The sequence below is a fragment of the Melitaea cinxia genome, chromosome 10, assembly GCF_905220565.1.
Source record: "Melitaea cinxia chromosome 10, ilMelCinx1.1, whole genome shotgun sequence".
Taxonomy (NCBI): Eukaryota; Metazoa; Arthropoda; class Insecta; order Lepidoptera; family Nymphalidae; genus Melitaea; species Melitaea cinxia.
The window spans coordinates 11,987,336-12,001,061 of NC_059403.1; the positions used below are offsets into that span (position 1 = coordinate 11,987,336).

Genomic DNA, 13,726 nt, shown 5'->3' on the forward strand with positions numbered 1-13,726 from the left:
TACAATATGTATATTTTTTTTTCCCTTTTTGGACTTGTAGGACTAAAAAAATGCGCCTACAATTTTAATAGTAATTTATAAGGGAACATCATCAAAAAGACCCATCACACTTCTAATAATTTGCATTTCCAGAATCGAAGCTCTAATCTTAAAATATATGAAATCATTTGTTTTTATAAGACTCATTTATTTAAAAATACTCTTTTATACTAAATTTTAGTTAAATATGTACTGAAATATCAATAAAGCAGATAAAGTTTACAAAAAAATCTTTTTGTGTATTAAAATAAAATAAATATTAGTAATTATGCTTGAAATAACTAAAATTAAAAGCATACTTAAGGTAATATCATCATCACCATGGAAAGATAAGAAGGAAAATAATTAAGCAGATTATATAGCTGCAATACATCCAGTAATTAATTTATGTCTCAATTTAGAACATTCCAGAAATAAGATAGTCTTTTAACGCAATTACTACGAGAGGGCCGAGCTACATAATAGGATGACTAAAACTAGATTAAAAACTTGAATACAGATAACAAAATTTGTAACTTAAGCAATTTTTGATACAATTTTAACGTCATATTTGTTACATCTTATATATAAAAATGAATCGTAAAATGTGTTCGTATGCGTATAACTCAACAACACCTGGACCGATTTTACCAATTCTTTTTTTAAAATGTTCGTTGAAGTCCAAGGATGGTTTTTACGGTGAGAAAAATTCGAATAATTTCTGTAAAAATCCTAAAAATAGCCCTTTTCGTTTTCCCATACAAACGTTTTTTTATTAAAATGTTGATTGAATTTGAACTTTATGGCTATTCAATAAAGTTCATGTTAAATAATATATTAAATAATATATTATTATTTAGAATTATTTTGACTAGCAAAATGATATAGGTATATTCAGGTAGCCTAGCGCGAAAAATTCCATTCTTTCAAAAGCTTAACGCCGCATTTTGAATGCCTACATTTGGAAGTTATGTTTCATTTGTATTATAGTAAGTAAAATTTAAAAACGTATAGTAAAATACCTGGTTGTAGTAGCATCGGTTTTGACAATGTAACTCCGGCGCGATTAGAGGCTTTGCAGCGGAGAACTGCGCTACTTCCTCCTCCACCTGCATCGACGAGTGATCGCCGCGCCCCGACTACCAACCGACCATCACTTAGAACATGTCTGTAAACGAAGATACACATTATAATATATGTATACATCGAAGAAAGTATAGAATAGCTAGCCTTTAACAGAGGAATAATATTACTATTATATTTATAATAGCCATGCTTAATTGTTAAATTCATTTAACAAAGAATTCGTTTGATAACTTATAATTTAGTATATTATATGTATATACTAGCTGGTAGGACAGACTTTGTTCTGTCAGTACTAAAAATTAAATAATGTTTTTAATCTTGTTTTTAGTATTAAAACCTTCCGCGGGCCTTAAGGAACATACCAAAAAAAAAAAAATTAGCCGAATTGGTCGAGCCATTCTCGAATTATGCGCTTAGCAACATTCATTTTTATTTATATAGAAGACTAGTATTTTGTAAAAGATACTACGCTATTAAACGACGACGTAAAGACGATGTGCACTTTAATTTGAATAAGTAATTAATGTTGTATATACACAATCTGTTACCTACAACTTCGTTTTCATAAAAAAAATCATATGATGTTATATAGCATACGGCCCCTAATACTTCCTAAGTTTATATTGAACTTAACCAACATTATTTGTTGTATACAGTTTTTCTTAATCGCAAATTCTACTTATGATTTGTGAGGCAGTGAAGACGGTACAGCAAAGTAATAAAATAATTTCCTTTGAACAGTCAATGAGACGACACAACTTTATGACATCGATCGTCAAGTCTGATTCAAATATTTATAGTTCATCAGTAACGACTGTCGTTGAACTGGTATTTATTACAAAGCCTAATTCTCGTTTCGTTCTCGCAATTATTTATCACTTTACTTTTTGGTTAAAATATCTCTTTGTATTTCTTCTTTTGTATATTTCTTAAAATATCTTTACCAAAAACACACGAAATGATCTTTTTCTTTTCAACAGGTATAACTGTAATTTTTGTGATATAACGTGAAAATATAAATACAAATAGCTTTTAATTTCAATCGTAAGTTGTAGGTATTTGTTTTTACCATACCATTATTTGTATTTTATGTTTATGAATTTTCTGTTTAGAAAATTCATAAACATAAAATACAAATAATGGTAAACTAAAAAAAAATGAATTTGAAAGGACGACTGTTTAGTCGTCCTAGCAACGATTTTATAATTTATATCTAAAGGTAGTTAGTAAATTGTAAATTTAAGTTTATAAGTATAAGAATACAAAGGCCTTTAATTATTAATTACATAATATAATAATAATAAGTAGTAAATTCTTTATACAACAGCCCCAGTTGGATTCTTCCCGTTGCCGGGGTTCCGTAAACACACACAAAACACACAATACACGAGCACATACTCGTACGCCCAGACCACGACAAACATCCGTATGGGGTCGAACCCGCGACCGCAAGCACAACCGCCCATGCTCTAACCGCTACTCCCAAGCGTCTTCCAATACGTAAAGTAGATATTTTTGGATTTATTATTATCAAAATAAAATTGCAGAAAAACCATGTGTAGCTTTATTTTTTAATCAATAACCTTCTGTAACAAAGTTTATATCGACTGCAATATGTATGAAAGCAAAATGTCAAGGGATAAGTTGTATCTGAACTTGTCCTTATGTACGTTTCGAAGCGAGGTGTCCAAAGTTTACCTCAACTTGCCGAGTCAACAACGTGGTGTTGAGGCTCGAGGCGGACATGAAGTAAATCCTCTCGGTTCTCACCTAGATAGCGCTATATAATAGTAATAACCGACCGTCATTTCATGCTCGCTTTGTGCTGTGATTTATTTTATTTTATCTGTACTAACATTATAAAGATGGAAGATTATAATGTACACTTAACTAAAGAAACAACTTTTGCGCATTTTATCGCGGTTTATTCGGTTTTTCATATGTCCGACGTTTCGGATACTTCACAGCAGCCATGGTCAAGGGAGGATTGAGCTGTCAGAAGTCTTATTAACTCGTTATACTAACTCGACAATTATACATATATATATATATATATATATATATATATATATATATATATATATAAATTTATTTATTTGTTCGTTTATTTATTATTATTTTTATTCAGTACTCAACCTAATCCAAGACAGTCAGCAAATTTTCTGATCATAATTTAGACGGGATAAATAACCAGTAACGATTTTTTTAAGTACTGATTTGGTTTTTGTAAAGAAGGCTTGGCGTCGACTTGATTTGAGTTTCATGCTGGGGATAGAACAGATATACCAAGACCTTCTTAATTTGTTTAGTTTTTTAAAGGTTTCTCCAAATTTTAGTTTTACACAATAAATACAATAAAAGACGTAAAAAATCATTATAACATTCTCATATTAATACAAATAATTTAAGTTTGCTAAAAAATATTTTTTTTTTATATTAGGCTGTATAAAAATTGCGCGACTCCTATTTTCTTATTGAAAAATAAATTAGAAAAGTCACGCTTCGGAGACTCAAAAATATGGCGTGAAATATGTGTTGTGTTATAGACACATGGCCGTGAAAAGAAAGATATTTTCAAGTGCTAATTGTTTAATTATTGTATTTGAATTAATTATTCATCGCAAAAATCTGGTGAGTCATCCTATCTTTAATTTGACTGGGACGTCAAATGTTCTCTGATTAAAATTGCAATTTTAAGCATTTCATTTTTTTAAAAGACGCGTATAATGTGGACACATTTTTAATTTCATAGGCTGTCAGGTGAAGAAATATGTCGAGCACGCGCCGCAGTCGTTTGTCTTCACGGATGTGCCGTAAGTCAACTGTCACTATAATCGTTTTTTTTTTTTTTTATAGCCGCTCTCAAGTTCGCTACTGAAATCCATGAAATATTATTAAGAACACGCAATTCTAATCCCTCATAGGACCTCGTGACGAAAGATCATAATAATTTATTCAATACATTTTATTGACAAAAAAAAACCTGTGAAATTGGAACTATAGTACTTCAAATAATAATCGATATTTTAGGTGACAGTGAACGCAAATGGAAATCTTCGTCAAAAGTTTGAAGTCAAAATGTTTTAGCTCACCCAACACATTTTTCCAACTTGAAGACTAAATTAGACCTTTGGCATGTTTGTTTGGCATATATGTAACACTTTTAATTATTTATGAAATAAATTGTGAAAATGAAAAACCTTTTGGATTTAAAATAATAAGTCAGTGGATTGTGTTATCCAGCTTATTTTAAGACAGAATTATAATAAAATAGATGTTTGTGTATTAGTTTTCCGTTATAATCATAATGTTACTAATTTCAAATATGAGTGAATAGATTGAACCTAAAATAATCGTAATTAATACAAAACAAAAGTACTTATTGATATTACGTTGTAATATTTCCATGATACAGTCGAGCTTATATGAATATATCACTAGACTAATATATAATTGAAAATCAACAAATAAAATACCCAATCAAAGTTCAAATTAGAACCGTCCATTAGTACTTCAAATGATGAAAATATATTTACATTAAAGTAATCTAAACATTAATCTTGAAACCTGGAAATTCGATATGAAAAATTATAATTATTTGCATTAATCTTGTATTTTGAGGATAGTGACATTATATGTACGGTAATATTACTACTAGTTATTCAACACGAGTGATAAATGCATAAAAAATACACGATAAGATGAGAAATGTCAATTAGTTTAATTTTGTCGCGTTTAATCACGTCATCCGTTAATGATGGGTACCCCTCGTCGCGTACTCATAACAGTGTCTTAGGAACAGAGCAGTACAACAGAACCACTCAAGACATTAAAACTGTCTAAAATATAAATATACATTATTTATGATTTATTTTACACGAATTAATCTTAAACTTGTTTTAAAGTTTTCTTGGCGTTTTGACTAATAAAGTGACAGCTCTATTTTATCCAACAGATATTATAGAGTAGTTCTAGTATTATTATTAGAAGATTGAATACTCTTTTCAGTATGAAATTTAAGACTTCATTTATAGTACACATAATTTATATTTCAAAATAATTCACAGCTATTTGTTTTAATACTTTAGTGTAAATGATTTTAATGTTTTAGTGTTGTAAGAAATGGGTGCAGAAAAAAAACTAAAAAAACTAGAACTTGACTAAGAATGCAGAATTATCACCATCTATGTAATTTGATTTAAGAATTGTTATTTTATTTCAAATTATTTTTTAAGAGTAATCAGTGTATAAGTTAATAACCGCTATAGACAATGGTAAGTGTAAATATAGTCTTCACTAGTCAGCCTGCTATTGACAGGTATTGCTCGAAAATGAGATCCGATTTTGCTGTCTTATTTTCATTCAATAATATAAAAATATCAGTTATATTTGGAATATTATTGTGTTCATTAAAGATGTATTATTTTAAATTCAGAGGCGCCTAGAAATAGACATCTGGACATCTCTCGTATCATATTATTATGTAGCTCCTTGTATGCTCTAATAATGCACACCGGCCGCCAGAGCCTTAACTATGACAGGAATCAATAAATCGCTAAAAATGGATTAGAAATGTACGTTCACCATGGTCATCTTTGGGTCGGGCTAAGATAAGCTTGACTTCAAATTGTCGACCAAGATTTCTTACGTAAATTCTTTGCTATCTCAAAAAAAGGAACCTAAGCCCAGGACCTTCCTAATTAGTGGCGCAGTAAAAAACGTAATATTAATTAAAAACGGTTTTCCAGCTCATACATTGGACTACTCTATAATCTCGGCTTCGAAGAGTTGGTTAACTTGGTGGCTGTTAATAATTGCCATGGTAACACTACCTAATCTACTCTAAAAGCGTACTATATACGAAAAAAAAATCTTAAATATGACTATTGTACGAAATTCTGTTTTGGTTTTATTTAAATGGAGAGCGATAATATTTATATTCACCAACCACTATAAATACTGCTTCTCTGCTATAAGACATAACGTGATGATCTACAAGTCTACAACTATAGCTTCCTTAATTAACAAGCTTTCTAACCTACAGCAACTAAATAAAATAGATCCGGGAAACGAAATTAGCTCTTTATTATCTTGAACAAAAAAGTCCTTGTGTATATAACGCCGAACAATCGCTCTTAGACTGCGATCGGAAACCCAGGCAATTTATTAGCGGTGACCGAGAAACTCGAATTAGTTATGCCACATATCATTCGGGACTTGGAATAGTTTGCTCGAAATGTGCGATGAGAACGTCCTCTCCGTCATATCACCAGAAGCAATGAAAATTATTTAATCGATTCGTATTTACTGGGAATTGCCCTTACTATAAAATTATTAAATTATTATTAAAAGCATTTAATTTTGAAAGTATTATTGTCAAAAAAAATTAAATAATTTACAAACAAATTATTTATTTTTGAAGTTTCTTTCAAGTATTAAATTATTTTTTTAAAAGTATTATTGTCAAGAGGATCTTATTTTAATGACAAAACCAATCAAGTATTCACGCGGAGGGAATAATGTTAAAAGTTTGTCGCACAAAGTATCTAATCGTAATCAATATTGCGAATGTTCCTCCTTTAAACGATCTCAAATTCCGATAAAATCTAACTTCGGTACACACGTAAGGTAACTTTTAAAAGTCTCAGTAGTACTAACAACTGCGGCCACAACAAAGCAAAACTCAAATATAAATGGAAAACTGACAAAAGCTAGACCACTATATATTGGAACTTCCGACGATAAAAGTTAATATTAATGTATGTATATTCTCTAGGGATTATTTAATTAATATATCCAGTAGTTAAACAAATCCTTATGAAACGTATTGAAGGATTATTATTTTGATGTCGGCATATATGTATAAAGAAGATTACAGGGTTCATTGATGAATTAAAAATATCAATTATTATTCTCTCTATATCTACTAGTTACTCATACACACACTCTTAATTATTTTAACGTTATGTAATTTGAAAGTACTCTTTATATCACAAAAATATATTTTATTGTCATATTTGGCTAACACGTGATAAATTAAGTAATTAGGTAATATAGTCCTTTCGTGATCTTGGTTGCTGTAAAGTATCCTAAACGTCGGGCATCTGAAAAACTTTATAAACCGCGATAAAACCCGAAAAATTTGTGTCATTATAATGAGTGAAATTCGTGGAATTATTAGAAAACAATACATGATAAATTAAATAAACACTATCCGACATTAAAAACGTCGAGCCTACCGGCTGCGGGAGGCAAGATTGGGGTGCTGGGGCGAAGTGACGAATGCTAGCGCGACCTCATCTTGCCCCGCTCAGGCGGATTACTGCTCACACGTGGTGGTTTTTGTATCAGCAAAAATTTGACATAGCCTCTCCGGTGCCCCCGAGCTGGAAGAGTATCCATGGGGGTTTTCCCCACATGAAAAAAGGCAAGATTCGGGAACGCGTGTGGGCTTTCTTAAATATAAACTCCAATTGTATTTAATTAAAATTAGCGAGATGACTACAAAATGTCATTCAAATCATTCAATCATTGTTAATGTAAAAGAGTTTTGCATGTAGTTCACAGATCTACAGCTACCTAACTAAGTACTTATGATTTCGTATTTGTATAACAACTAATAAAATAAAACATTTAACATAATTGGTAGTAAGTTAATTAAATAATCATAAAGTGTTTATTTACTAATCATATATTACGCGCTACGCTTTAACTTGTAACATCCCACTGCTGGGCGTAGGCCTCTTTCCCCATATAGAAGAAGATCAGGCCTTAATCCACCACGCTGCTTCAATGTGGTTTGGCGGATATATTCCCTACTAAGAGTAACGATCGCTATTAGCCGTACATAATAACCACCGGGACCAACGGCTTAACGTGCTCTCCGGGGCACAACTGCACAAACACCCAGACCACGGCAAACATCTGAATAGCAAAAGCAAATGTTTGTCATGTGTCGGGATCGAACCCGCAACCGCCAGTGCAACAACCACAAACCAGTGCTATGACCATTGCGCCAACGCATCGTCAATAATGATAATTTTTTCTACGAAATATACGTTAAGTTTCAGATATTCCGTCTATTTTCAACCTACTATATTGAAACCGTATTTTCAAAAATAACTTAAAACAATAATTAAAATCATAATACCTACACATTGAATGTTCTGCTTTCAAACATATATGGTACTTCCTTTGTACATCTTTCTTCGTATGTATCCCTTTTTGTAAGATTTCTTTGTAGTGTACAATAAAATTTATTATTATTATTATCATTATTACTTCAAAATAGTAGGCACTTGATATTAATGTATATGAAAAGAGTTTCAACGTAAGCCTGTATCACGTCCTCGTGAAATATGAGTAAAGTTGAAACACTTTATTTAATGTATCCGTCGTCGAGTTCCACTCAACTATACTGAACTAATCTAAAGATCAGTCAATCGTTTACATACATCATAGCCGCCGTTGGTAAACTTACTCAATATATTTGTACATAAACTCCCTAACTAAAGAACTTTAAAATGAATTACCAATATACACTACATTTGGGTGTATTGGAATAAAATGTCTATGGAATTCTGTTGCTAGTGCATATCGAATATTTCATTGAATAACTCGTAGCAACGTCGTAGATCCACAGATAGGAAACGTAGAACTTCTACGATATAGCTAGGAAGTTCTATTATCTTAATAGTAAGAATGTGAGAATTTTTATTTCTTTACTAAAGAATGTTTTATAACTTCTATTAATGTATTTAGTTTTAATTTTCTATTGTAGATAAAATTTAAATTAAGATGCTTTACAGGTTTAAAATGAATCGCGCTTTGAAAACTAACATGATTCTGTAAGGAATTTTTCACCTTAAACCTTTATTATTGTAAAATCTTATGTAGTAAGCCTTCTTCAACTTTTAATGTGAATAGTTGTGAACGAGAATAAATTACGTAATAATGTTAATAAAAGCGTTGTTTAATATAAAGATAACTATTAGTGACAAAAGTGACTAGTCCTCTAACAAATATTTCAATTAAAAAATTATTCAATATATAAAATATAAAAATAATATATATATATATATATAAAATTACAAAAATACTTTTGTGGCATAGGTATAGTATTTGGCGTCGTAGAATATTTAAACTGATTACAAGGAATCTTTAGAGTTATAAAAAATATATAAATATTACTTTCGTTTTCGTGTCTTTGATTTCTAGTTATGAATCAAGCAGCGCAAAATTTCATGGGTATTTTGAAACAAAATTGAATACATTATTTGAGACATACCTCAATCCAGGTATCGTCGTAATCACTTGGCCCTCAGCAGTGACCCAGTGAACATCAGGTGTAGGGTGGCCAGTGGCACGGCAGGCAGCGTAGGCACCCCGTGTCGCCGGCCATAGTACACGTGACGGTGGCTCCACCACAAAGTGTGGTCGCTTGTCCCCTGAACTAGCCACCAGGCCAACTGCTAATGCGACGCCGATGACCCATTGTATTTCGTGACCTGTATATCAAAATCAAAAATTTCATTACATTAACTAAAAAGCTTAATAATTTCCGTCGCAATTTTGGTTATTCAATTCGCTTAGTATTTGATCAAAGTGAAGATTGGTCTAAAGGTATTTATCAAGTCGATAAGTTTTAACGATGTCCTAAACTGAAAACACTCATTTTCATTATTTTGATGAATAATTATTTATTTACGATTATTTTGACGTGAATTTATGTAAAATGTATCCAATTTTAATTCAATCGTTTATAAAGATTTAAATGAATTAAAAACCAAAACCATTTTAAAGTGAAAGTCACTTTTTCCTCGGTTCCAATTAATCTATATTTTCAAGATTTATTATAAACCATATAACGGAACGCACAATAAATCAGAGAGCGCGTCTATCGTTCGGGTTCTTGTTATTTAGTACTAGGCGAATGCGAGCTCGCCATTTACCAGTTAAGTTTTAAAAATTCTCGTATAACGTGCTGGAATTTAAATTCACCAATTTACACCCTCGTATAAGAGTTGTCCTACATAGTTAATTTACACAAGAGAATTTCGTTCCGCAACTGCTCGTGGCGTGAATAATAATGTCGAATGCAAAAGTCATTAAATAGTATTAAAATTAATTGTTGACGCAGTTAATGTGATTTTAAGGTTCAAATAATTTTTTATTTTGATTCGCATTACCTTGTTTTTGCTTTTGCCAATGAAATTAAAATGTGATTTTTTACTTCTGTCGATTAAATAGATGTTCATTTAAAAACTGTGTTAAAAACAATCATACCATAATGAAAGAAACATCATTATCAAATAGGGTAATTTTATATTCTTATTTTATTTATTTATTTATTTATTCTTAATGTACACCAAAATACAGACACATATAAAGAAAGATACATTACAAGATGTACAAAGGCGATCTTCCAGATAACCTTTGGGTACTAGACACGATACAGTAGCAGCGGTTAGTTTGCACATATTAAGGAGGAAAAATTAATAATAAATAACGTTAAACAAATTGTTTACATGTTTAATATTAAAAATACGAGGTATTATCAGACATACGTAGATATAAAAAACTTATATATAAATAAGTAAATATATTAGTACCTACGATTTTATTTTTGTGTTACCCCCCACATTAGGAATTCTAAACATTTTTGAATATCATATCAAAAATTGACCGCTCCAGCGGGATTCGAACCCGCGTCTCCGACTGACCGTGTCGGCGCTCTAGCCAATTAAGCTATGGAACGATGTACCCGCTAGAGCGAAATTTTTGATATGATGATTTTTATTTTCGGTTTAAGCGAACCGTGGCGCCGTCTATAGTGAGTTCTTTACAGAGACCCGTAACTATTCAAAGTTTCATATTACAATGAAACCGAAAACACTCACCATAATGTTTAATATTTACTATCAAAACTTCCGTGGAATGAATACAAAACTGGACAACATACGTCTGGCGACACTGCAGTCAAAATACGACATGATAGTGGCGACAGAAACGTGGTTAGACAGCTCCGTTGTTGACGGTGAACTATTCTCCAACAGCTACAACATATACAGAAGAGACCGTCAATCTACCTCGCTATCACATAAATCAGGTGGAGGAGTCCTGTTTGCCGTTTCCGATAGATTTGAGTCACGCCGAATAGAACACTACGAGAGTATGCACGAAGACCTCTGGATTAATATAAAGTTTGAAAATGGCGGTGTGTCAAAAAACCTGTTGGTTTGCGTGCTCTACCTGCCACCACCCGTAGATGTTAATACCCTAAACGCAGTCTTGGACAACATAAGCTCAGTTATGCGGTCTTACCAGGGCGATCTTTTGATTCTGGGTGACTTTAACCTGGGTTTCATTAATTGGACTAGTGACGTTAATAATCCTGCGTATACGTCACCCACGAACTATAGTAGTAACCTGGGCTTCTTACTAGTCGACTTTCTCTCGCTGAATAATCTAGTTAATTACAACAGCATAAAAAATCACAATGGACGCGTCTTGGACTTGGTACTTGCAAACTTTGAAAATATTAAAGTATCTAATTCTCTCGACCTGCTTAGTAAGTTGGATCCGCACCATCCAGTATTAGACATCGTAATCACGAAGAATCAGAATAAGGTCTTAACTAGTAAACCATTCGCTACGCATTGCTTTAAAAAAGCGAATTATAGCGCTGTAAATTCGGCACTGAGAAATGTTGATTGGGACTATGAACTCAAAAACTGCCCTAATGTTAATATCATGGTCCAGAAATTCTATTGTATTTTTAATAGGACTATCGACTCCACTATCCCTAAATTTAAATATAAAAACTGGAGGCACCCCGTTTGGTTCACGTCAAATTTACAAAAGCTAATCTCTGAAAAAGAAAAAATTAGACGAAGAGTCAGGATTTACAGTAATCCCAGAGATAAACTTGAACTTTCCCTTGCTAAAAACAGGGTCGAATCATTAATGAAAAACTGCTACTCTGACTATATTAAGGTAACTGAACAGGCTATTTCACGCGAACCCAGAAAGTTTTGGTCCTACATAAAACAGCGTAAGGATATATCTACACAAATCCCATCCGAAATGTCCCTTGACAATAAAACAACTAGTTCGGGTAGCGAAATAAGCAATCTTTTTGCAGAACATTTCTCTTCCCTATTCTCTGATGCTCAAACCAGCAATCAGATAAACAATGTTAACTTTACAGAATTTTTCACTCAGAAATCTCTCTCTAGGATCGAGAATATAACGGAACGAGATATTGATAAAGTGCTCAAGTCACTGGATCCAAGCAAAGGTGCAGGACCGGATGGTATACCCCCAATTTTCATCAAAAAATGTCATAAATATCTAACCCTACCTCTTAAAATAATCTTAGATAAATCTTTAGAATCTTCAACTTTTCCTGATGCATGGAAGGCTGCAAATATCTTGCCTATCTTTAAGAAAGGAGCAAAGCACAACGTTCGAAATTACTGACCTATTTCCATACTTAACGTATTCTCGAAAGTCTTTGAAAAGCTTCTATGTCCCATTTTGTCTCATTATTCGAACAATATGTTGTCAGTTCGCCAGCACGGTTTCTGCCGCAATCGGTCCACAGTCTCAAACCTTATAGCCTACGTATCGGATCTGTGTAAAAACGTCGATAACAGGCAGCAAGTCGACTCTATCTAACCGATTTTAGTAGTGCCTTCGATAAAGTAGACCACTCCATTTTAATCTTAAAGCTAAGGGCATACGGGATCCACGATCCATTGCTCTCGTGGTTTAGATCATATCTTGTAAATAGAACTCTTAGCGTAACTGTAAAAGGCTACACTTCCGATCCCTTCATCGCTACTTCAGGAGTACCTCAAGGCTCACACTTGGGGCCAATCTTATTCTTGCTCTTCATTAATGACATTACCCAAAGCATAAAGTATAGTGAGTGCTCCATTTTCGCTGACAACCTGAAAATCTACTGGGTTATAAAGAACGCTGAAGATAGTTGCTTACTCCAGAAGGACCTAAACTCTATCCAAGACTGGTGCACCAAAAACAAAATGATATTAAATGCCTCAAAATGTGCACATATAAAATTCACCCGCAAGAAGAACATAGTACACTCAAAGTACTTCATACAAAAACAGCAGCTCGAAGAGGTCTCTGTCATTAGAGATTTCGGCATTATCCTCGATAGTCGGCTCACATTTAAAGATCACATTGATTATATTGCCAGCAAGGCCTGGAAATTGCTGGGTTTTATCAGGCGTAACACCGCCGATTTTAAAAGAACCGACTGCATCACCAGGAACCCGCACTACAGAGCGCATGTCAACAGGCTAGAGCGGGTGCAGCGCTCTTTTACGAGGTATCTGGCCTTCAAAGACAATACAAGTCCCTACAGAGCCAACTACGCTGCTCGCCTAAAACATTTTAAATTACATCCCCTGGAAAAGCGAAGACAAGTAACTGATCTCATTACCCTGTTTAAAATTGTTCGAAATAACTTGGATTCCCCCGACTTGCTCTACCAGATATGCATCAGTGTTCCACGCCGTACACCTAGAAATTCTCAACAAAAACCCTTTATTTCAAATTTCTCTAAGACTAAGCTAGGACAATTCTCCCCAATTAA

General features: G+C 32.8%; 2 protein-coding genes and 1 long non-coding RNA gene across 3 annotated transcripts in view; 2 read left to right on the plus strand and 1 right to left on the minus strand.

Moving 5' to 3' along the window:
• LOC123657203 (Down syndrome cell adhesion molecule-like protein Dscam2) overlaps window positions 1-1,071 on the minus strand; it is a 45,730-nt gene extending 44,659 nt beyond the window's left edge. The window contains exon 1 of the mRNA XM_045592782.1: window positions 1,041-1,071. Coding sequence (XP_045448738.1) covers window positions 1,041-1,056 — 16 coding nt within the window. The 5' untranslated portion in view covers window positions 1,057-1,071. The remainder of the gene's footprint in view (window positions 1-1,040) is intronic.
• A 2,767-nt stretch (window positions 1,072-3,838) lies between these two features.
• LOC123657204 lies at window positions 3,839-4,303 on the plus strand. Its single transcript, XR_006743671.1, has 2 exons — window positions 3,839-3,917; window positions 4,135-4,303. It is a non-coding gene; the product is annotated as an uncharacterized LOC123657204 (long non-coding RNA).
• A 6,791-nt stretch (window positions 4,304-11,094) lies between these two features.
• The window catches only part of LOC123657427, a 62,484-nt gene continuing 59,852 nt past the window's right edge, over window positions 11,095-13,726 (plus strand). The window contains exons 1-2 of the mRNA XM_045592973.1: window positions 11,095-12,570; window positions 12,762-13,647. Of these exons, the coding sequence (XP_045448929.1) occupies window positions 11,095-12,570; window positions 12,762-13,647 (2,362 nt within the window). The remainder of the gene's footprint in view (window positions 12,571-12,761; window positions 13,648-13,726) is intronic.